Source organism: Canis lupus, chromosome 18 (genome assembly GCF_011100685.1).
Source record: "Canis lupus familiaris isolate Mischka breed German Shepherd chromosome 18, alternate assembly UU_Cfam_GSD_1.0, whole genome shotgun sequence".
Lineage (NCBI taxonomy): Eukaryota > Metazoa > Chordata > Mammalia > Carnivora > Canidae > Canis > Canis lupus.
The window spans coordinates 16,741,362-16,768,275 of record NC_049239.1 but is presented as its reverse complement, the minus strand read 5'-3'; the positions used below and the strand labels follow the sequence as shown (position 1 = coordinate 16,768,275).

At 37.2% G+C, this 26,914-nt stretch overlaps 1 protein-coding gene across 1 annotated transcript in view; it reads right to left on the bottom strand.

Moving 5' to 3' along the window:
- The window catches only part of RELN (reelin), a 481,015-nt gene that overhangs the window by 267,935 nt on the left and 186,166 nt on the right, over window positions 1–26,914 (bottom strand). The window contains 1 exon segment of the mRNA XM_038562771.1: window positions 7,237–7,307. Within this exon segment, the coding sequence (XP_038418699.1) occupies window positions 7,237–7,307 (71 nt within the window).

Below are 26,914 nucleotides of genomic sequence, written 5' to 3'. Positions count from 1 at the left end.
GAATCAATCTAAACAGCTTTCACTTTCAAAACAACTGGGAGTATACAACCTAGCACTTCTCCACCCCTAACCCAGACTGGAAATGAGAAACCTCTGGTTCCTCAAAAGTACTATGACATGTCAGCAAGAGATGTGTTTACAATTACTTAGGGCCTCAGGATTCAAGTTCAAAACCTGAAATCCCTGAACTTGGTGTGTGTTCCAACAGCACTGAGGGGACCCATCAGTGTGTAGATGAAAATCTGTGAATAATTTTCTGATTTCTTAAAATGGTTATTCATACATTTTTTAAACTGAGGTCAGTGTAAAGGACATTCCTTTGTGATATAGCATTCTTTTACAGCCATGCTGACCTATGGTGTTCCATAGCATGAGGTCAGGGTTAAAGAAGATCTCTCAGGAGGCACCTGGGTAGCTCAGTGGTTAAGCATGTGCCTTCAGCTCAGGGCATGATGCTGGGGTCCTAGGATCGAGTCCCGCATCAAGGCCCCCACAGAGCCTGCTTCTCCCTCTGCCTATGTCCCTGCCTCTCTCTTTGTGCCTCTCATGAATAAGTAAATAGAATCTTGAAAATTTAAAAAAAAAAAAAGATCTTTCAGGAAGGGCAGTGATTTTTCAATTGCAAAGTGTTTAAGGTGATCAATCAGCAAACATTTATAGAGCATCTGCTTTTATGCCAAGTATTGTTAGGTATTCAGAGAAACAAAAAATTAAGTCATGGTTCCTGCCTTCATGAAGCTTTCAGCTGAAGGACATGAGCAGTTAAAGAATTATAACGCAGACCAATCATGTTAAGAAAGTCAGGCAAGGGATCCCTGGGTGGCTTGGAGGTTTCGCGCCTGCCTTTGGCCCAGGGCGTGATCCTGGAGTCCCGGGATCGAGTCCTGCGTCGGGCTCCTGGCATGGAGCCTGCTTCTCCCTCTGCCTGTCTCTCTCTCTCTCTATGTCTATCATAAATAAATAAAAATAAATCTTTTTTTAAAAAAAAGAAAGTCAGGCAAGTCATCCCAAAGAAAGAGGCGTGGGAGTTATCATTTAGAATCTTACTGCAATTCTTGAAGTCCATTTACCTCAACAGAGTTGTCCCTTCTGCTTCGTAAGTATAACCCTATATTTGTTATTGTGTGTGTGTGTGTGGGGGGGAACTTTTGTTATTCCTTTACAACCTAAATGACAGAAATTTACTGTAAAAATTTTTAAAAATACAGATAAGTTTTAAAAAAATTAAACATCCACAATCTCACCACATTGATCTACTTACTCAGGCTTTTTATTTTGCATTAGCTGACTATGAATAAAACTCTTCTCCAACAAGATCCTTCCCCTTTATCATTAACTGAGCCTGTACTTTGTATCCAGACTCTGAAAGTAAGGTTACACAGAGCTTAGATCCAGAGACCTACTTCTCTATGATTCCAAAGCCTTCATAAAGCCTAAATCCAAAAGTAAATGACTGTCGACCACCACTCTCTCCTTAGCCTCAAGAAAGGAAAAGTAACCCCTGGCATCTGGAAGCTGGCCTGGCACTCATAGATGGGCTTTGCTGTTCTTCCAATGAACGGAAATGATTTCACAGAACATCATCTGCAGACAAAGGTGCTCTGTCTGGGATTGTGATGGGTCAAGACTGACACAGGACCATTTCATAATCATGCCTAAACACAGACACAACCAGAATACTGTCCCACACACAATGCACCAAGCATTCCCTTCTCCTCGCTAATAGTCGTGGCTATGTTGTCTTTTTACAGTCATAGCTTAACCTTCACTCCAGTCTTCCTCCCCTATAGATAGGATTTTTTGAGATCTCTAACCAGAATTACTGGTTACAGCATCCAATACAGAGCAAAGCCCTACTTCTACAAACCTTAGCCAAAATCAGGAAATACAGGCCCAAATATCATAATCCTTTGTAACATCCTCTCATTGAGATGTCCCATGGTTCCATGGCGTGCCTTCTCCATATTGAAACAAACATTACACCCAACCCATCAACTATGAGGGTGCTCCCAGTGGTCTTTGGCTGCAAGACACTGGATGCTTATAAATATGCTCTGTGTCTATCAGGGGGTGTAGGAGGGAAAGAGAGAGTCCCCACCCTTCCCTTGAGTCTGTTTTCCCCTCTGGTCATCCTCTCTCTCTCTCTCTCCTTCCCTTAAATCTTTGATTTTTTTCAAACCCTCAACTTTAAACATTGCCTCACATTTACTTCTCAACTCACAGTAATCTTCCTTCCCTTGACTGTCTGTCTCCAAAGTCTGGGCAAGAGCTTTCCAAACTACAAGGCAGCTTCAGGTGGTCTGGCCTCTCCTGAAACCAACCTCATTTATAATAAAATCACCAATGACCTTCTAACTGCAAAATCTTAAAGCTTTTTCTCATACTTCATCCTCTCTTCTCTCAGAAGTCTTTGTCCCTGCTGAACACCACCCCCATGATGAAATGTCTTCCTTGAGTCTCCCAGTCTCCCAAGCTGGCCCTTTCTCCAGAATCCCTTTTTCTTCCTGCTTCTGAGCCATCACTAGCCTTCCACACTGGGGCCCTTCCTCCCCTCTCCCGAGGATCTCCTGGATGAGCACATTCTCTCCTCAGCACCAATATCCTGAGGATTCTCAGATCTGCCCTCCTTCCCAGCAGGCTGGTGGAAGGCCCTGCAGGGATGGAAGCAACTTCCTCAGGGACAATGTGTTGAAGTCCAATTTGTTCTGTTCTCTTCCAAACACCTCTAATGTTTCTTCATTTCTTCTCTTGGTCCCAGGCATCACTGGCCACCAAGTCCCCCAGGCCAGAAAACACAGAATCACCCTGGACCCTCTTCCTGCCCTCACTTCCTATATGATCACATCTTCTCTGAAGTATCTCTACCATGTCCCCTTCTTCTTCTAGTCGCCAAGACCCAATTTTCATTCAGCTTAAAATTTAGCTCTCACCTCGGCGATACAGCATCCTACTACTGTGTTTAGCTTCCTCCAACTCCTAGCCCCTGCAACCCACTCCACCCCCAATCCCAGAACAATGTTGGAACTCCCGAGCAAATGGAGGGCCCTTACAACCTGCTCCACTTATCTTCCCAGCTTAGCTATAAGGACCTGCTGGGTAGCTTCCTCTTTCCCACATCTATCAGGCTAGTTTCATTCATTCAATACACATTTACTGGCTGCATACAGACATTGTGTGAGGCCTTAGTGATTCGGTAATAAAAAGCACAGTCCCTGTCCTCAAGGAGCCTGTATCTAATGGCAGACAAGGCACCTATGATAATTTTCTTATTAAAATATGCAATATATGGTTGTCAAGTAAAATGAACACATGCTGAAGGAAGTGCTTCATTTGAAAGGTGGTGTAATGTGATGGTTAATACCATGGGCTACTGGCCAAAGTGCCTGAGCTCCCGGCCCAGCTCTGCCAATTTCTAGCTGTGTGACCTTAAGCAAGTTGTTCTCACTGTGTCTTCGTTTCATCATCTTTAAAGTGGAGGTAATAATCGTTCCTTCTTCAGAGAGTTGCTGTAAAGATGAAATGAAGTCACGTTTGCAGAATGAATGGGTAGAGTGGAGTCTGGCATATAACAGCACTGACAGTGTTTCCATTTGTATTATTATTGTGCCTTGAGAGGTATGCCTAGGGAGTATGTTACCACGTAGGAGAGTCGCCAAGACCAGCTTGATGAGGAGCTTGAGGAAGATCAGAGAGTTTTTTCCTCAGGAGGAGGCAATACTTAAGCAGGGTCTGAAAGCCTGAGTGAGCCACACAAGACATATAAAGGTAGTCCAGCCCAAGAAAATGGGGGAGTGTGTAAATAATACAAGGTGATGGAGTAAGGTGCTTTCTGGGAATTTTAAGGTATAAAGGAGAGGATGACAAGAAATGAGGTGGGGAGGGGTTCCTGGGTGGCTCAGTCAGTTAAGTGTCCAATTCTTGGTTTGGGCTCAGGTCATGAGTTCACAGTAGTTGGATCAAGCCCCAAGTTGGGCTCTGTGCTCAGCATGGAGTCTGCTTCAGATTCTCTCTCCCTTTCCCTCCCTCTCTCTCTCTCTCAAATGTATACATAAAATCTTTTTTTTTTTTAAGATTTTATTTATTTATTCATGAGAGACACACAGTGAGAGGCAGAGGCATAAGCAGAAGGAGAAGCAGGCTCCTCTGGGATCTCAGAATCACGCCCTGAGCCAAACGCAGACACTCAATCACTGAGCCACCTAGCTGTCCCAATGCATAAAATCTAAAAAAAACTAAAACAAAACAAAACAAAAGCAAAGAAAAGAAGTAAGATGGGGGAAGCAAATTGAAGCCACGTTGTAAGGGATTTTCTTTGTATGCTGTGAAAAGCAGTAGAGATTTTTACCTGGAAGATGAACTATTACCTCCAAGTGAGATATTGAAGGGTTTTAAGCAGGGACATGATAGATCATGTTTTCATAGAATCATGTTTCAATTTTAGAAAGCTCATTATAGCAGTCCTGCTTAGGGTGCTGGGAAAGCGGGAGCAAGGAATCCCAAGAGGAGGCTATTAAGCAAAGCCCAAAGGAGATGATAGGGTCTGATCGAAGGTGGGTCAGTAGAAATGGGAAGGAGACAGATGGAAATTCCTCTCCTTTTTTCTTAAGCTGCTGCTAACCCCTCAGGACTTGCTCCCTGGGGAGCCTTTCCTAAAGCCCCCAGGCAAAGGTAGCTGGTCTGCCATTTACGCCCCAGCCCTGGAGAACAGGACAAGGGTCTTTCTTTACATGTATAGCCATATTTAGCACTTGAGCTAAGAGAGGATTTTGTAGGTGTTAGATACATGTTTGCAAAATAAAATCCTTCAATGGATGTCTTTTAAGGAAAAGGACTGAGATGACAGACTAGGACTAGTATGTTTTCTAACCCTTTTACTTTTTCAATATGCTTAGCCACCAATACAGTCTTATAAAAATAGCTGTCCTCAAGCCCACAAAGCAAAATTTGCTTTGTTTAAATTGTTTAATAAAAATCAACAAACCTACTGACTATGTTGTAATTGAGAGACACTATGCTTTGGCATATAGTGACTGTCATTTTCTTCTCTTATAAATACATTAAATATTCACTATCCAATGTATAAGAAATTATAACATATTAAATTTATGTTATTTTATTTAAGGGGATAATTAATGTTTTAATTAAAAGTGGATAGGTCCAAAATAGATATATGGTTTATAGCACCAATTATTTCCCTTATTATTCCTGACAGCAGGAAGCCATCACTCTTTAGTATTTTTTCCACCCTATCTTGGATGGATTGATATGATTTCAATTGATTAGGAGCTGTTGAAAAGCTCAATGTTTTCCTTTGGTCCTGGGCTGAATAGCATTTTTAATAACATCCACATCTACCATTGTGTAAATCATATTTGTGTGCAATCTGACTATATAAGGCTTCTTTTTTTTTAACCCATTGGTTGGGAATTTTTTTCCCACTGGTTTTCTTGGCTTTTTCTTTTCATTTTAAATGAAGCCAATTCCAACAATTCATTTACAATAGAAAAGACTAAAAAATCCAATCCTTAAAAGAGATCAGCTTTTAGAACAATGTTAAATGTTAATAAAATTGGACATATCTTTTTCTGACACCATGTATTTTTCAGGATATTAATGTTCACTATGTTCCATAGTGTTCTATATTTTCAGTATTGTGGAACACTCTCGGTCTGAAAAAAGACTTACATTGTGATAGATTTCTTGAGCTTACTAGACATTTTTGCATCTACAAAAGTCACTGTAAAATTCTGCTCAACCCAAGAACACTGAAAATATATTTGAAGCTATAATCAGAATGGACTTTTCTGAATCAAGATATATATATATATATATATATATATATATATATATACACAGAAGTTTGCCAGTAATAATCATCAAGTATCACATTAGTTAGATAAAGCCATATTGAGGATTTATATAGTACTACAAATAATAAATAGTATTTTCTTAGGCCTTTCAAAAACTCATATAACTTCTCCTCATTTCTTTCCTAAGCCCATTAGGAAAAATATAACTAGTGGAAATTTCCTTTAAGTTCAAAAATGTAATTCTTAAGTTAACAAATTTCCCCAAAATATCATTGTATAAACAAAAATTGATATGCCTATGTTGATGGTGAAAATGGCAAAAACTCATATAACTCATATAACTTCTCCTCATTTCTTTCCTAAGCCCATTAGCAAAAATATAACTAGTGGAAATTTCCTTTAAGTTCAAAAATGTAATTCTTAAGTTAACAAATTTCCCCAAAATATCATTGTGTAAACAAAAATTGATATGCCTATGTTGATGGTGAAAATGGCATGACATTAACAAAGACTATCTTCAAATGTATTCACTGTCAAATGCTTAAATCAGTGAATAGATGTATGGCTGAGAAAACCTTGTATTCAATCTATCGCCATTTTTTTTATTGTCATGTTTTTTAATGGTAATATGCCAAGTTCTAGGGAACCAAAGAGTTCTAACAGTATAGTTCTATGCTTGAGAAGCTCAGTCTCTGATGGGTAGTATTCATTTCTTTTCATAGGAAAATTCTACAGTAAGTGGTAGGTGCTACAATGAAGTCAGGTGGAAGGTCAAGAAATAGAGTGAACAAATTTGTGTGGGGGCATTGATACTGTTTTCCACCCTTTCATTGTGTGTGCATATGTGTGTACATGTGCATATATGCATCTGGTACAAGTAAAAGTCAGGGTGTTAATAAGGCACTCACAAAATGTAAGTCATTTAATGTGACTCCTTAATGTCCAGTTAATGTATCTAAAATGATACAGTATCTACATACGAATCTGAAATTAATGGCCCACACAGTTGAAACAAGAATATAAATACTGTACAGAAGATCATGTTTAAAAAAAATAGAAACATTTTCAATGAAGTTGGTAAGAAATTTAAGTGGTAAATTAAGCAGATATGTTTTTTGTAGAAGTCTAAAACTACTGAGATTTATATTTCTAGGCCAACTAAATGTAATTAGAGAAAAAATGGGAAAAGTAGATAAATTTTTTCTTGGTTTGTTTTACTCACACTTAGTATTTTCAGAAGTCTACAGATCTTTAGCAATAATTATTAAGTATGTAATTTTTAGGGATATAAAGGGATCAATAATTCCATTTTTAAAGCATCGTGATAAAGTAACAGTGATGAAATAGTTACTCAGTACATGGAACATCAGGCCACCATGAATAATTTTGATACAACTAACATAGAGGAGTCAGAGTTGTTTCTTACCTCCTTGTTCACACAACTGCTGGGCTAACGCATCTTTGAAAATAATCTGGCCCCTGTGTGTCGCCGTAGCCCTGAAAATGAATAGGAAAGGTTAACCTAAATCTTGTAATAAGTATGGTGATAATTTCAAGTATTTTAAAAATTTTTGAAAAAAACTTATTTTAAAATGTTATTTGTATAGATACAATCTTTAAAAAAAAAATGAGGGCATTTGAACAGTGATACAAATGAACAAGAGTCAAGGCTTAAACCAAGGGCTCTGAGTTGAGAATTATCTTCTGGTTTTCCTTTGTAAAGATATTGTAACATTTGTGGGCTTATTCCAAAAACAGCAGATGTGAGCAAATCCTGGATAGAAAAAAAGGATAGAAAGGGTGCCTATTAAAATTTCTTCCTCAAGAAACTGATATAAAATGTTTTGTGAAGCAATAACGATATTAGCACTGGAGAAAGATGCTCCAAATGTACTTTTTTCTAAAATCAACATTTCACCATAACACATAGAACGTTTAGACAGAGAATTACATTTTTCCTAAAGTATTTTTTTAAATAGGGCTATTCAGAGCTTTCATAATTACAAAATCTGCCATAATAAAATACACCTTTTCTCCCTACAGGGTCTAACTCACATTTGAAGAAGATGTGCATCTTTTACTTCTTCTAATCAGAGCTGTGCACATTTATTGGTAAAAAAAAAATAGCACCCTTGCAGCAGATGTGTTATTCAATGGCTATAATGGGAATTGTCTTATTAAAGGGAGACTTATTTATGACTTATATTTGAAATATTTTTCCTTAAAAAGAGCTTTTCTGGCACAAAATACATTGTTTGAGCAAATTTAAAACAGAAAATCATGCCTCAAGAAAATTGATTTTAGGAAAGAAGCCATACAAAAATCTTTGAAAATAACTAAAAAACATTAACATTAAATCTCAACTTTAGGTCTACAAAAACCACCTCAGGACAAAAAATAATTTGATTCAGCCATCATTTACTGAAGATGGGTTACATATAAGACACTGTGCTAGGTCACCAGAAGGCAAAGTTTGGCCTCTGCATTTCCCCTCCCTTTGTGCACCTCTCCGACCTCTCCGACAATATCCTGTACTTTGTGGGGCCCGCAGGACCTCATGGCTCCCAACATTCTCCATCCCAGTCTCTACATGGCTGTGCCTTCCTCCTCCATGCTGTGGACCTTTCCGATTTCTATTCCCCGCTGAGGTGTTGCTATCGTAAGTATCAGCCCCCAGGACCCAACTCTTCAAAAGTAATGTGACAAACTAAGCCATACTGAAATGTTAATGGGTGATATCGCTCCAAGCTAACATATTTCAGCAGTGAAACAGAAAATATTACACACACACACACACACACACACAGACACACACACACAATGGCACAACGGTTAGAGCTCTGAATGGTAGAAGGGATACAGAATTGGAGAGAAAAGTCACTGGACAGCCTTCGTCTCATCCTACATGTGAGGTTTATAAAGGAATCTGCCCTTGTTGCATATTAATCATTATCAAAATTACTTATAAACAGACTTCACGACATTATATATTCACATATATTTATAGGTTTTTCTTTGCTTTTAGCAAGCTGAAAATGAGGAGAACTAAACATAGGGCCAATCCAAGCCATAACCGTGGTGTACAGATTCACTAAGCAGTTACAGGTGTTATGCCTAGAGGGGACATGGAAACTTGATTTACCTAAATACGTTTCATTGTCAAATCTCAATCAAGTCCAGAGCTTCTGAGTTTGCACACACCTCTAATGGCAACACAACAATCATAAATGAAAAAATTTAATTGGACATTTGCTTTGGAAGGAATATATTTCCTGAACTCACAAACCACCAAGAAAAGTCCCACAACATACGGTGTTTAATTGTTCACTTTAGTTGTCTTCTGATTGTGAGTATATAATGTCCCTATTGTAATATTCCTCATTAGTTATCATTGTGCCAGTCTACATTCCCATGAAAACAATGGGGCCAATATTCCTAGATAAAACTCAGGTAACAGAGGTTTTGTCTTTTCCCTGCATGTCAAAGATATTGAAATAGCCTGGTCGCTGCCTAGCACCTTGTGAATAGTCTTACACCGCTTTCCCCATTACTCCATTTCCTCAGATTTAGTATTTGTTGCTTTTATTCATATTCTTATTTCTGCTACTCTGGTGCCTATGAATAAATTTCTGAGGGACTAGGGAACAACTGAAACTGAAGGCACTTTCATCATCTAGTCAAAATTTCTTTAGCAGTGGTACTCATTCTTCAAACAAATATATGAAATTTCAATATATTTCTCTATTCCTAGCTTTTGATGTCATCGGGTTCCTTCTCCTCATACAACTTGCTCCTTTTGATCTATTCCCCAAAACTTCCCAGGAACTTTCAGGGTTTTAAAGGGGCAGAGTTTGAAAACTCTTGCACTAAGACCATTTTTTTTTTTTTTTAAGATTTTATCAGCAGAGGGAGAGGCACTCTCCACTGAGCAGGGAGCCCAATACAGAGCTCAATCCCAGGACACTGGTATCATGGCCTGAACTGAAGGCAGGCGCTTAACTGAGCCACCCAGGTTCCCCTAATCTAGCTCTTTATAATGCATGGATCAGGGAACTGAGGCCATCGAAAACATGCTGAGGGTGAGGGGTACACAGCCTGTTAATGGCAGATAGGACCTGGTTCAAGGTCTTGATTCCAGGCCGTGGATTCTTTCCAAGTTTTCAAAAAGTGCTCCACAGTGGTACCTAGGGGTCTCCCTGGGGAGTCCAGGAGGAGCAGCAGGGGGTGCTCCAGGCACCACCACTTCAATCAGAGCACTTGGACTTTATGTGTTCTAAAGTATTTAAATTTTTTTTTAATTTTTATTTATTTATGATAGTCACAGAGAGAGAGAGAGAGAGGCAGAGACACAGGCAGAGGGAGAAGCAGGCTCCATGCACCGGGAGCCTGATGTGGGATTCGATCCTGGGTCTCCAGGATCGCGCCCTGGGCCAAAGGCAGGCGCCAAACCGCTGCACCACCCAGGGATCCCTGTTCTAAAGTATTTAATGTCATTTGAAGGATGGGCTCTGCAATTAGAAACTGTCTTGAGAAGCACACCATGTGCCCAATGTTATTATCTGAAGTCCTCTGCTTGGGAAAAGTCAAGTAGTAATAATAATATGAGTCGTTATATGTATATATACATATAAACCACTTGTATATATTTATTATGTGTATATACAAACATACATACATGTTTATATATACATTTAAATATACATACATATATCGATAAATGCACACAGAATATGTATATATAAACATATATATAGTTACTACTACTACTACTACTATTATTATTACAACTACCCTTTGCTAGGTACTATTGTAAGGGCTCTAAATAAATGAACTCAACTAATTTTGACAACAGCTCTACAAGGTAGATACAATTACTCCCATTTTTTTTCTGGGACACAGAATTATTTTATGATTCACCTAATATTACACGGCAGATGGTAAAGCCATGATTTTAATTCAAGCAGTCTGACTGTAGGGTCCTTGCTTTTAATCATTACCTTAAATTTTCATTGATCTGGTTCAAAGGTTTAAAGGTAGCTTTCACTCTCTCAGGTAGCTTTCAGGGCCTGATCTTTAAATTCATGTGGCCTATGGCTGACACTCTCTACTCTAACCATTTAGTTTATAGCTGAGCCCTTTTATTTAATCTCCTTTTGGACAAAGGAGATTTTCTGTTTCCAACTGGAAATTTAGCCACTTGGACAGCAACTCCATGGGATTTGCCTTTAAAGATAGCATTTTTTTTCTCTCCTTTAATTTTAATTCCAGTATAGTTAATATACAATGCTATACTGGTTTCAGGTGTAAAAATCAACATTTCTTGATTGCCTCTCCCACAGTATTCTGTGACTCCCTTGGCTTCTAATCAACTCATCAGAGTCCCCTTTCAACTTTGAGTCACATTTCCTCCAACAGCCCCACCACCTCTCATGTCTGTCCTGTTCTCTAATCAAAGACAAGAGCACCAGATGCCAACCTCATCCACACCGCTGCCCGAACCCTGGAGGGATACACAAGACACAAACACATGTTGAACATAATTATCATGTGCATCTCTTTCTTTACAAACCCTTAAACCACTTAGATAACATTTTAATATAAAGATGCCCAACTCTCTGGTAGGTGTATAGTTAATCATTTTAAGGGCTTCCACATTCACATATTATTTTGGGGAAAAGAAAGAACAGAACTCGGGTGACCAGCAAGAACACAACGTCCATCGCTTTATACGAGATGTTAGCTCCACATTCTCAGGGTGTGGCTAATGTCAATAATGGCAAGCCTACTGTGAACTATAAAATACTTCATGATGGTCTACCTACAGAATTATGTCACTTATTCCAAAAATCTTCTATGAATATATATATATTTACATGACAGATTAATGTAAATATATCTAAATATCATAAACATAAATTTATATATTTAAACATAAAAATATATTTGTGTTATATATAGTCAAAAATTGCTAAAAGCACAGTAGCTCAGATTCCAAAGATTCAAAAGTGTCCTCCAATTTTTAATCTAACCTATATTTTTCTTTTCTCATAAACAGCTATGGTAGATGTGACAGGTCTCGTTCATTCTTAGAATTATTTTAGTGTAATTTACAGTTTTCCTTTGGGGGAACATCTATCGAATTTGTGGTGCTAATAACCTTGTTGGCACTACTTTCACTTAATTTTCCCTAAGGAGCAGTAATTTTTCAGAAGAGGTCAGAAAAATCCTTATTGTTCCCCATTCTGAGCAAATTTCTTAAACAAGTTTCTAGGAAGTACTTATCTTCTTGGGAGATACAGATACTTCTAGAGCAAGTTTGCCAACAAGAATCCCTATCAAATAAGTAATTTTAAAATTCCTTTGGGCTATTATGATCTATAATTTAAAAACTCTATAGGTTCTGCCAAATGAAGAAAGCTCATTATAATGACCATATTCAGAGCGTGAAATAGTCATTGTTATGAATTTAAAAGAACATGCCAGATTCTAATTTTAAGTTAAGTAAGTAGTCTGCCCCAGCCATTTAAGAATTAGTATATATCCAGGGGAGGTTCTATGTTGAAGCTCAGTGTCTGGAATCAGAAAGACCAGCATTTAAATGCAGTGAGCTGTCACCTACAAGCTGAGTTTGCCCAACTTCCTTGATCACTCTAGTATTCAGATTCTATATATAAAGATAGGGCTTATAATAATTATTATTTAAAGATATAGGGATCCCTGGGTGGCGCAGCAGTTTGGCACCTGCCTTTGGCCCAGGGTGCGATCCTGGAGACCTGGGATCGAATCCCACGTCGGGCTCCCAGTGCATGGAGCCTGCTTCTCCCTCTGCCTATGTCTCTGCCTCTCTCTCTGTGTGTGACTATCATAAATAAATTTAAAAAATTAAAAAAAATAAAGATATTAATATTCACTATTCAGATACTTGTAGTCTAAATAGATTTCTTTTTTTTTAAGATTTTATTTATGAGAGACACAGACAGACAGGTAGAGACATAGGCAGAGGGAGAAGCAGGCTCCCCACAGAGAACCTGATGTGGGACACAATCCCAAGACCCCAGGATCATGAGCCAGAGGCAGACGCTCAACCACTGTGCTACCCAGGCATCCCTCTATATAGATTTCAAACTTCTGGAATAGTAGGAATAGTTATTTAAAAATAAAATATCCCCTATAAGGCACATATCATAAGGACTTCAACATTTGAGAGAATCAAAACTCTACTTTCCAGTTTACAACTCACTTCAAATGTGCTATATTGCAACCTAGTTTCCAAAAATGGAATAAAATAGGGCTTTAACATAGGTGTTACAATGCCTACTCAAGCATATTGTTTCTTTATTTCATGACTCGATTTGCTCACAAATTACTTACAGAATCATTCTTAAACCCAGGGCAATGTGCTTGACTTCCAGTAGTAGGTTACTTTCCTACCATTCTCTCCTGCTTTACCAATGAGGTCTGGTATGTTACTGTGTCTCGTCCATTCATAGTTGGAAGTTCATTCATTAATTAGCAATCTGACATGAACTACCTAACAGGAAATGTTATTAATATGTGGAACATGGGATAGGAGAGTAGTGGTCTGAATATGGCAAATTTCATATTCAAAGGAATCAGTTCACTTGCAAAGATTCTTGCTCCCTTTTCATCAGCAAACTACTGTACTTGCTAATTAGGTTGTGAACACAGCTTGACCCTTATTAAAACAAGAAAATTCTTTAAAATACATAAAAAGGGGTAATGAATAACTTCAGGGAGAAATTTTATATTAAACTCTCAAACTATGCCAAAGCCATGATAAAAGTTTGTGTGTGTTTTCATTATGCTTTTGCTTTTCAAGGTTCTACTGCTCTTTTAAAATTTATTTTAAGTTTTTATTATTTTTTACAGATTTATTTATTTTATTTTATTTTTTTAAAACATTTTTTATTATTATTTATTTATGATAGTCATACAGAGAGAGAGAGAGAGGCAGAGACACAGGCAGAGGGAGAAGCAGGCTCCATGCACTGGGAGCCTGATGTGGGATTCGATCCCGGGTCTCCAGGATCGCACCCTGGGCCAAAGGCAGGCGCCAAACCGCTGCGCCACCCAGGGATCCCCAGATTTATTTATTTTAGAGAGAGAGAGAGAGAGCATGCATGTGTGCATGAGTTGGGGGAGAGGCAGAGGGAGAGAATCTTCAAGCAGACTCTCTACTGAGTGCAGAGCCTGAATCAGGGCTCAATCCCACAATCCATGAGATCACGACTTGAGCTAAAGCCAAGAGTCAGATGCTCAACTGACTGAACACCAGGCACCCCTGCTCTCTTTTTATAGTTACATCTTTTATTCCTAAGCCATACCACTGTTTTCCTCTGTCAAATGTATAAATATTTCCTTTCCCTTAAAACAAATTTCAGCATTAGTGTTCACTATCCAGTAATCACAAAGTCTATATGTTCTTAAAGACCACACCAAACTCTTAACTATCAAATTTATTAACTATTAACGCTCAAGTTTACCCTTCTTCTCCATATCCACAGCCACTGTTTTTTTCATTTTTTTAAAGACTTTATCTATTTATGAGAGACAGAGAGAGAGAGAGAGAGAGAGAGAGAGGCAGAGACACAGGCAGAGGGAGAAACAGGCTCCATGCTGGAAGCCGGACACGGGACTCAATCCCAGGTCTCCAGGATCACGGCCCAGGCCAAAGGTGGCGCTAAACCGCTGAGCACAGCCACTGCCCCACAACCACTGTTTTAATTCAAGATTTAATTATTTTTCATCTGATAAATTGCAATATTCTTGATTAGAACTCCAGTTTAACTCCCATGCCAATCCAACTTCCACATTGTCCCAATTTTCTTGCTAAAATTGCTTGAAATCCTTCTGTGTCTATCACTTAAAGGATTCTGTCAAATTTCTGAGAATAGTATAAAAGGTTTGTCAGGATCTGGTCCCTGCCCATGTGTCTAGCCTCATCTCTCATCTCACCCTGCAACTGAGTGGTAAAGTAGTTCTCGAAGGTTCCAGAATGCATGACTTCGCTCATGTCTCCAGGATTCTCCACCTTTAGTCCACTTCTGCACAGAAGTCTCTTGCCAAAACTTTTATTCTTCCTCTAAAATTTATCCAAAATCAGTCAGCCTGCTATCTTTCCCCAGATGAAATTGACTCCAGAGGAAAAGGAGCTGATGCCAGCACAGCCTATAACTTGCAGAGCTAGGAGCTCTGCATGAGCTGTCCTTCCAAGCTCTCTCTAGCTTGAAGCTTATGCTGGTCCTTTCAGAGCCTAGGGAACCCTCTTGTACCTTCATGGCCTTCAGAATGCCTCCTCAGCTACCTGGTATGTGAGACAATGCAGCATGGGAAATAAGAACAACTGCCTAAGGCAAGGATGGAATGTGCTCCTTGTCCCTGTCTGAACCTGTGCCATCCAGCCTCTTCACCTAGTGTCCTCATTCCATATATGTCTAGAAGGTGTTGCCATGACAGACATCTTTAATCAAGCACAGCATTCTTTGCAATGGATCCTAGACACAGCCTATCTCACTACCTGCAACCCTAGTCTCTAAGCAGCCCCTATGTTTATTCGGAGTGAACATAACATGTAGCCTGCTTAGCATTTCTGGCCTAAGGACATTTCAGGGTGACAGGACCTAGGCAGAGCTCCAGCGCAGACAGTATAGTCAAAGGAGGACTTAGGTTCTGATGTGGAAGAGCCACGATCTCTTTGAGGACCTACATGTACCTACCTGATGAAGATCAAACTGCATATATTATTGGGAAGAAGTTTCTATTGACTTAGTGAAATAGTAAGAAAGTCAAAAGAGGAAAACCCAGTGTTACATTTGGGGATGTCACATGTGAACATAATTAAGCAAAAAATATTTATTAAATAGAAGTCTGAGTGTCTTTTAAAAAAGGGGGGGTGCTTTTATCTCTTTAAGGAGAGAAGTCATTGGCTTATAGTTAGATTTCTGGGATGAATTACAAGCACTGATATAGAAGCATGAAATACTCTTTCAAAAAATTTAGCAGAAAGCATTGAAAAGAAAGTTTATTGTTTATAACAGGAGTTTAATCTCCATTAAAAAGTGAGCAAGGCATCACTGAAAAAGATGCCATGGGGTGATCTTCCTTCCCAATTCAAAAACTTTCAGAGGCCTCTGGCATAGTGAATCAGTAACAGGAATTTTCCAAAGGATAACTTCAACTTGGAATATAATTTGAAGATCTGGGGGGGGGGGGGTGGAGAAGAAAAGAAAAAAAAAAGCAAGAAAAGGAAAAAGGACAATGAAAAAAAGTCTGTGCTTACAAAAAAAAGCCACTTTCTGTACAACTATCACTAGATCCAGAAAAATTTCTCCCAATAGGGTATTTATAATATAGATCTTACACCCTTTGTGTTCATACATAGTAGTTTTAAAAGTATGCATTTGTGTTCTATTGCTATAATTAATTTTGATATTTTCATGTGTGAAAGAGATTTCAGGAATGGAAATCCAACTAATAACTTATGAATTTGAATGGAGACAGTTTAACTTGAGATCAGGGCCAAACCATAACTCCATTTTCCTCTATTCTGAAGTGGATCATTTTTCCACAACAATTTATGTTTGTGATTTCTGAGAGTGTCTTACTATATATGTCAAAAGAAATTCACCAGCTTCCCAGAAGAGATGTGGGTCATGATGTGTGACCACTAGTGCCTGCATGTGGAAATCTGGCAACACAGTGTGTGACCACTAGTGCCTGCATGTGGAAATCTGGCAACACAGAGATAATCTACATTCATCTGGCCATCAAGCTGAAGGTGAAGCAGGGGTCAGAAAACATGATCCAGACATACAGTAATGGTAGCACCAAGGACCAGAAGCTGCTGCCAAAGGCCCAGCAGATACTGCAGGATAGTGAGACCAAGACTGGCATCATCTGCATGCAGCTCCACCAGGCAGTGTAGGTGGGCCAGCTGGAAGCCAGACAGCCCCAGACGAGGCCAAGGGAATCCAGACCTGGGGGCCGTGGAGTCGTGAATTCAGGAGCTGCAGCTCCACTTCCAAGTGGAGCATATAGTGACCAACGGTACCAAGAATCACCAGTGATACTGCGTATAGTCAATCAAGTGTAGCTGGGACTCTGATTCTCACATAGTTTTTTCAATAATTGCTATGTGATACTACATTGCAATAAATAATAATCATTTTGGTGAAAAAGCACTGATAGTTGTAGGGTGTGTAACACAAAAGAGAGGCAAACATTTATCATTGGCAGAATTCTAACGTTTCTTTGCTTTATAAATCAAGAACAAAGTGGATCTAGGGAGGAAAGACACCTCCAAGCAGATAAAACCATGTTGTGCTTTGTCAGTGTGCAAAAGGATTGCTCATTAACTATTAAAAGAAGAAATGCCAAATTTCTCGGGAGTGATCAGAGAATTTTAGAATAAGGGAAGGACGGATTCATGTATCAAGAAGGATTATACCCAGGTGCCAAACATCTGTCAAAAGCTCCCAAATGACATTCTAGGTTTCTAAAACTGAAAGGAGGAGTGCTATATACCAAGATAAAGGACTTTTTATTGTCTAATTTCTAAATAGCTTCATATGAGCTTTATCAGCAATTTGCCTGGTTCGGAAAACCACAAGTAATAGATCTTTGATTATAAACAACAAAAAACACGTACAATTTTTGTTATTAAAAAGATCATGTTATCTCTCCTTCTCCACTAAATAATTCAATAAGCCCTTAAGGATTATGAATGTGATGAAGTGCTAAGATATTAGGTGCTCTAGGTGCTCACATTTCTTAGTCTGGAGTATTGCTATTGACAGAGGATAGGTTGACAGAGGATAGGTGCTCAGCACATAGTTTTTTAGTTAATTTGAACTATGTCTTCTAAACTAGGCTATATGTACCCTAGACACAGGGATTTTTATCTTTTTTTTTTCTATGTTGGCACACAGTGCTGACATATGGTAGTCTTCCTAAATGTTTGTGGAATACATGAATGGTTGGTCGTGTTATGCTTTAATGTTGTTAAATGTTAAATACTTTAATAGCTAATCAGTAAATTATCACATAAACACTTTGAAAAAGATGACTAGGTGATAATAAGTGGGCAAGATAAACATTATTATAGATAAGATTTATCTCAGAAATACAATCAATTAACAGTAGAAACAATAAAAATAAATAAGCTAATGCATTTGCTTGACCACTGCAAAATATTTTCACCATTTAACTAACATCTTCCAGACTTTTCTTGAACCACCTGTATCTCAGAAATGCCTTCCAAAACTTCACAGTAAAAATAGTTTTATTATCACCTTTTAAAATCACTAAAATTCATCAAAGAAATTACTGGAGTGGCTCTGTTGTTTAAAACACCTTTTAACTAAGTAAGCCTTGTGTTAATTTGCTTCAAGGGCATCCTTAGGCAAGACAAGGACAAAACTGGTAAAACAGTTTATCAATTCCAAAGAACACCTTAGTAAAAATTATGTTATCCTACTGGATAGAGAATTAAAGAGTCTGCATATTTGTGAAAAGTAATACTAATGCAAAGTATTTAGGGGCCACTTCTGAATGAACTAATAGAGTACAAGTTTCAGATACAAAAGAATAAAGGTTGCAAAAAATAAAAAAGAAGAAGAAGAAAGGAGGTTGCATTCTAGGTCTGGCACTTATTCTCTCCATGACTTAGGCCATATCACTTAACTTCTGTATCTCTCATTTTCTTAATCAATAAAATAACTTGATTCCATTGGGTAACTTCTAACAGTAAATCTGGAATCAGAACAAACATTTTGGGTTTGCACCACAGCTCAATGGTTTAGATTGATAAGTACTTATTTTTCAAAAGAGGACTTTAAAATTTTTACTACCTATTTTTCAGGGCTATGGCAAAAATCGAGAGTTCAATTCCATAAAAAGATTGGATAAAATGTGAAGAATTATTATGGTGATGTTCTAACTGGTCATTTCAGAAAATACTGGCACAGATGTAAAAATCTCTTCTCTCACCACTTTGATTCAATACAGTACTAGAAGTCCTAGCCACAGCACTCAGACAAGAAAAAGAAATAAGAGAATTGGTATTGAAGAAGTGCAATACTAATTCATTGGTATTGAAGAATTGGTAAAGAAGTTAAACTGTCACTGTTTGTGGACAACATGATGCTATTCATAGAAAATCCTAAAGACACTACCAAAAAACTACTAGAAGCAATAAACAGATTTAGTAAAGTGGCCAAGTACAAAATTAATACCCAGATATTGGTAGTGTTTCTATATACTAACAATGAAATCATAGAAAAAGAAATCAAACACACACACGCGCGCACACACACACACACACACCATTTACAACTGCACCAAAAGTAATAAAATACCTAGGAATATACTTAATCAAAGAGGTGAAAGACCTATACTTTGAAAACTATAAAACACTCATGAAAGTAACTGATGATGACACAAATAAATGGAAAGATATTCCATACTCATGGATTGGAAAAATCAATATTGTCAAATGTCCATATTTGATATGGATAGATATCCAAAGCAATCTACAGATTCAATGTAATCTCTATGAAAATACCAACAGCATTTTTCACAAAAGTAGATCAAATAATAATACAATTTGTGTGGAACCACAAAAGACCCCAAATAGCCAAAGCCATCTTGAAAAAGAAGAACAAAACTGAAGGTATTAAAACCCCAGATTTCAAGATATACTACAAAGTTGTAGCAGTCAAAACAGTATGGTACTAGCACAAAAACAGACACACAGATCAATGGAACAGAATAGAGACCCCAAAATAAACTTACATTTACATGGTCAATTAACCTATGGCAAAGGAGTGCTCACTTTGGCAGTACATATACTAATCTATGGCAAAGAAGGCAAGAATATACAATGAAAAAAAGACAGTGTTTTAATAAATGCTTCTGGTAAAACTGGTCAGCTCCATACAAAAGAATGAAACTGGACTACTTTCTAACACCATATACAAAAAAAGCTCAAAATGGAATAAAAATTTAAATATGAGCCTTGAAACCATAAAAATCCTAGAAGAGAATATAGACAGTAGTCTCTGACTTCAGCCATAGAAATATTTTTCTAGATATGTCTCCTTTAAAAAAAATTTTATTTATTTATTCATGAGAGACACAGAGAGAGAGGCAAAGACACAGGCAGAGGGAGTAGCAGGGGAGCCTGATGTGAGACTTGATCCCCAGACCCTGAGATCACGCCCTGAGCTGAAGGCAGACACTCAACTACTGAGCCACCCAGCATCCCTCTAGATATGTCTCCTAAGGCAAGGGAAACAAAATCAAAAATAAACTATTGGGACATTGCAAAATAAAAAGCTTTTGCACAAAGGAAACCATCAAGAAAACAAAAAGACAACCTACTGAATGGGAGAATATTTATAAATGATATATTCCATAAGGGGTTCTATTCAAAATATATAAAGAACTGATATAACTGAATACCAAACAAAAAAATAAACAATCTGATTAAAAAATGGGCAGAGGATCTAAATAGATACTTTTCCAGGGACAGACAGATGGTCAATGGATGCATGAAAAGATGCTCAACATCAATCAGCATCAGGGAAATGCAAATCAAAACCACAATGATGTTTCACTTCACACCTGTTAGAATGGCTAAAATCACGACAAGAAACAAGTACTGGTGAGGATGTGGAGATAAAGGAACTCTTGTGAACTGCTGGTAGGAATGTAAATTGGTATAGTCACGATGGCAAACAGTTTGGAGGTTCCTCAAAAAATTAAAAATAGAAGCACCATATTATCCAGTAATTCCACTATTGGTTATTTATCCAGGGAAAATGGAAACACTAACTCAAAAAGATATATGCACCATTGTGTTTATGGCAGCATTACTTATAATAGCTCAAATATGGAAGCAACCTAAGTGTATATCTATAGATAAATGGAAAAGGAAAATGTGGGGTATGTATACAATGGAATATTACACATCTATAAAGAATGAGATTGTGCCATTTGCAACAACATGGATGGACCTAAAAGGGTATTATGTTAAGTAAAATAATAAGTCAGACTGAGAAAGACAAATACCATATGATTACATTTGTAGACAGAATCTAAAAAATGAATAAACAAACAAAAAGCCAAATCAGAACTATAAATACAGAGAACAAAGTGATGGTGAGGGGAAAAAGGGATATATAGGCCTCCAGTTATGTAATGAGTAAGTCACATGAATAAAAGCAGAGCATGAGGAATAGAGCTAATGATATTATAATAGCAATGTAATGGGACAGATGGTTGCTATACTTACAGTGAAGACAGCATAATGTATAAACTTGTCAAATGACTAAGTTTTACACCTGAAACAAATGTAACACTGGATGCCAAATATACTAAAAAAAAATCTCCAAGTATTTAGGATGAAAAGTCACCCCCTTACCCTCAAAAACCAAGACTATAAATTCTAAAATGTTTTAGAGTGACAAAGCTGATGAAAGCTCTAATAAAGGATAGGATATCTAACCTAGTTAATCAATCATAACAAATTAGGACAATATTTGGTATATTCTTTTTTTTAATAATAAATTTATTTTTTATTGGTGTTCAATTTGCCAACATACAGAATAACACCCAGTGCTCATCCCGTCAAGTACCCCCCTCAGTGCCCGTCACCCAGTCACCCCCACCCCCCGCCCTCCTCCCCTTCCACCACCCCTAGTTCGTTTCCCAGAGTTAGGAGTCTTCCATGTTCTGTCTCCCTTTCTGATATTTCCTACCCATTTCTTCTCCCTTCTCCTCTATTCCCTTTCACTATTATTTATATTTCCCAAATGAATGAGACCATATAATGTTTGTCCTTCTCCAACTGACTTATTTCACTCAGCATAATACCCTCCAGTTCCATCCATGTCGAAGCAAATGGTGGGTATTTGTCATTTCTAATGGCTGAGTAATATTCCATTTGGTATATTCTTGTAAAAAAAATTCTGCAGAAGTATATACAAGGGTTACTTTGGGAAAAAACTTTTTATTTTTTCTATTACAGAAATAATATGTATATTTGAGAATTTAAAAATATACAGAAGTATTAATCTGAAAATAAAATTACTCATATTCATACATAGGAGAGATAATCACTATTAACATTTTAGTAAACTATATTCCAGCTTTTTAAATTAATTCATGAATACAAAGTTTTGTAGAAAATTTTTTGCCTAGGGGTGCTCAGGTGGCTTAGTCGGTTAAGTGTTAGGTCATGATCTCAGGGTTCTGGGATTGAACCCCATGTTAGGTGCCCCTCTCATTGGGGCATGTGCTTGTCCCTCTCCCCTTGTTCTTTTCCCTCACTCATACTCTCTCAAATAAATGAATAAAATCTTAAAAAAAAAAGAACAGAAAATTGCTTACCTAAAAAGGTTTCTATTCCCTTATATTTAATATTTATTATAAATAGTTCCTATATCATTAAATATTTTTCAAACAAAATTGTTAAAAGCTAAATAATGTTTCATTGTAAGGCTATAGCATGGTTTCTTTAACTATTGTACTCTTATTGGAATTGTATTTGTTTCTATTTTTTAATATTTTAAATAATAAAGTATAAAAATACCTGACTATATCTTTAATTTTTCCCCAGCTTTACTGAGATATAACTGACACATAACACTGCATAAATTTAAGGTGTACAACATGTTGATCTGAAACATTTATACATTGCAAAATGATTACCATGCTAGCATGAGCTAACACCTCCATTCTGTCATATAATTACCATTTCTTTTTTATGATGAGAACATTTAAGATCTACTCCCTTGCAACATCAAGTATATGATAAGTATTGTTAGCTGTAATTATTATACTGTACATTAGATCCTCAGAACTTGTTGATTTTACAACTGGAAGTTTGTTCCCTTTGACCAACATTTCCTCATTTCTTCTTCCCATCAACCCCTGGTAATTACCATGCTGCTCTCTGTTTCTCTGAGGTAGACATTCATGCATATCTTGTATTTTAAGATGTATTTCCAGGACTGGGATAATGAAATTCAGGCCATAAACATGAAGGCCATAATTCCAAATGGCATATAAGTTATTTCCCAAATTATCTATACATTTCTATTGATTTGAAAGGCTTCAATAAACTTCTACACTAAAAACTTCCCACACTAAACTCAATTATATAAATAGGGTAGTCAGGGAATTAGGAATAATGGTTTTTTTGTGTGTGATTTCTGACTTTAGCAGAAATAAAGTGCTTATATTAGCCATAATTAAATTATACTCAAGTGGAAATGCACAGTGAAACTTTAAAAATCTGTAGATTATGCTTATTTCTAGTTGTTAAACATCCATTGATTTGGATAATTTTAGGAAATAATTCCCATGGCGTTTGAGAATACGTATTTGTCAGCCAAGCATTTATGTGGGTAAAATGTAATGTGGGTAAAATTCACCATTTTTAGAGAATCAGGGCCTAGGTAGCACAGTCGGTTAAACATCAGACTCTTGGTTTCCACTCAGGTCGTGATCTTGGGATCATGGGATTGAGCCCCATGATGGGCTCTCTGCTCAGTGTGGAGTCTGCTTAGGATTCTCTCTCTTCTTCTGCCCCCCACTCCCATGCTCTAGCTCTCTCTCTCTCTTAAATAAATAAATCTTTTTAAAAAATAATAAATAAATAAGTACAAAATTGAATCAGAGAGGGTCTAGAATTAAGATATGAGGTACAATATGGGAAACTAAAGACTGGAAGATAGAGAGAACACCTCTGGTATGAAGGTCTAGACTCCCACCTTTTTGTGCATTATTCCCATCATCAAGAAACTGAAAACTAACAAGTATGAAGAGAAGATCCTAAAAGCTTCCAGGCAAGGAAAATACAATGACTTTCAAAATAAGAAAAATATTGTGCCACGTTCACGTTCTCAATTACAGCACTGAAAGTCTCCAAAATTTTCAGAGTATTTCTTTTTAATCTGGAATCCTTTTTCTAGCCAATCTGTCATCAAATGTAAGGAATCAAACATTATACTTCCCAGGTATAATCTCTCAGGAAGCAACTGAGAAAGTACTCTAGGAAAAGTCACAGAGTAAATTAAGAAAGAGAAGAAATAAAACTGAAAAGTTGTTCAAGAAGGAAAAAATCATAGCATGCCATTTGGTTTTACAGTGAATAATATTTATATAATCATTGATTAAAACACTGATGACTGATTTTATTTAAAAATGTGATATATTTATATTGGGAAGATATGGGGATGAAGTTGTATATTGGGGGAGGGTAATGGTATTAAAGAAGTATATCTTCTACCACAATATCAAGTGGTCACTTGGTTTAAGTATATTATTTAAAAATATGGGCATCAATACCAGAAGCAGCAGCTAAAATGATGACAATAGCTTACTCTGGGGGAGTTTCTGGAAGGAGTAGGGAAATAAAGTCTTCCTTTTTATTATATAAGCCTTTTCTTATTATATGATATTTAAAACATTTTTGTCAAAAATAAAACAATTTTAAAAATACAAGCCATCCATATTGAAAAGAAAGAAGTAAAAAATATCTCTATTTGACATAATCATGACACAATCTTGTGTATAGAAAATATTAAAGAACCTAAGAGAAAATTATTGCAACTAATAAATACATCCAGAAAGGTTACAGAATAAAATATTAATATATAAAAGTCAATTGTTTTTCTATAAACTATCAATGAATAAACTGGAAATAAAATTAAGAAAATAATTTCATTCACAATAGCATCAAAAAGAATAAGATATTTACTCATAAAGTTAGCAAAAAAAAAGCGCAAGAACTGCACATGACAAAATATAAAACATTGTTAAAGAAACTAAAAGAGGTCCAATATATGGAAAGAAATCTCATGTTCATAAATCAAAACACTTAATATTGTTAAGATGGCAGTAATATCATAATGGATCTACAGATTCAACACAATACTTTATCAAAGTCCTGAGTATTTCCCAGAAATGCACAATCTGATCATAAAATTCAAACAGAAATGGAAGGAGTTAAGAGAGTCAAAATCATCTTGATAATAACAAAGTTGGAGGACTTGCATTTCTTGATACAAACTTATAGTAACTATAAACTTACAGTAATTAAGACAGTGTGATATTGACAGAAGAACAAACAGATCAGTGGAACAGAACTCAGAGTCCAAAAATAGACTTTAACATGATAGTCAATTACTTTTTGGCAAAGGACAGGACAAATTTAATGAGGAAAGAGGTCTATTCAACAGATGGTGTTCAGTCAACGGGAAATCCACATGTAAGGGAATGAAGATGGGAGAACTTTCCACAACACTCAGTGAAAAGAGGAGCAGCACCTGCCTGGCGCTCCTTCCTGCTCCCCTACACTGGCCTCGGATGCTCACCCACTCTAGAAAATGGTGAAAGAAACCACTTACTACTATGTTGTGGGGGTCAAACCAGGTGGCACCCAGGGAAAAGTGAAAAAGTATTATAGGAGACTAACCTTGAAGTACCATCCCGCTAAGAATCCAAATGAAGGAGAGAAGTTTAAACAGATTTCTCAACCTTATGAAGTACTCTGATGCAAAGAAAAGGGAATCATATGACAAAGGAGAACAGGCAATTAAAGAAGGTGGAGCTGGTGGTGGTTTGGGCTCCCTGATGGACATCTCTGGTGTGTGTTTTGGAGGAGAAGGAAGGATGTAGAGAGAAAGGAGAGGTTAAAATGTTGTCAGGAACCTTAGGTTTATATGATGGTACAATAAGAAAACTAGCTCTGCAAAAGAATGTGATTCATGATAAATGTGAAGGACAAGGGAGTAAGAAGGAGAGAGGGTATAGTCCCAATTGCCAAGGTACTGGAATGCAGATGAGAATTCATCAGAGAGGACCTGGAATGATTCAGCAAGTTCAGTCTGTGTGCATGGAGTACCAGGGCCACGAATGGATCAGTCCTAAAGACAGATGTAAAAGCTGCAAAGGAAGGAAGATAGTTGGAGAGAAGAAGATTCTAGAAGTTTATATTGACAAAAGTTGAAAGATGGCCAGAAGATAACATTCCATGGTGAAAGAGACCAAGAACCAGGATTGGCACCTGGAGATATTATCATTCTTTTAGATCAGAAGGACCATGCTGTTTTTACTCAACAAGGAGGCCTTTTCACATGTATGGACATAAAGCTGGTTGAAGCACTGTGTGGTGCCTGACAAAGCTACTCTTGACAACCAAACCATCCTCATCACCTCTTATTCAGGTCAGATTGTCAAGCATGGGGATATCAAGTGTGTGTTAATGAAGGCATGCCGATGTATCCACACGATGTGAAAAGAGTTGCCTAATCATCATATTTAAGGCAAACTTTCTTGAGAATAGTTTTGTCTCTCCTGATAAACTTTCTTTCTTTGCCAGAAAACTCCTACCTGAGAGGGAGGAAGTAGAAAAGACTGATGAAATGGACTACGTAGAACCGATGGACTTTGATCCAAATCAGGAAAAATGGCACCATCTCAATGAAGAAACACCTGAAGGTGATGAGCATCATCCTAGGGGGGTTGTTTGGTGTCAGGCCTCTTACTGGGGCCAGTGGACAACACTGCTGGCATTTTATATGCAGTAGTGAATGAGGGAAGGAAGATAATCATGGATTACTATTTGCTATTGCTATTGTTTTTGTTTTAATATTTAACTATATTAGTATTTTAAAAGTTAAATGAAAAATAAACTCAAATATAAAACCTCTGACTTTGCCCTGTATGTATGATGACTTCAGCATGCAAGATAAGTTTAACACTTTTAAAAACTACTTTAAAAAAATCTCCTCTAGGATTTGTTAGGCCATACCTTGTCATTGATTTCAGCTCTATGCAAATGAAATAGCTTAGACTGAAATTCTAGGTGTATGTATTGACTTCAGTGTAGGACCTTTAATTGTCTTGTTTGTTTTTTAAGTAAGTTCTACACCCAGCATGGGGCTTGAACTCATGACCCTGAGATCAAGAATTGCTTATTCTACTGACTGAGCCAGCCAGGTGCCCCTAAGACCCCTAATTGTTAAGCTATGAAATTAAAACTTGTACTTAATTGACAAATCAGATGAAGAACTTAA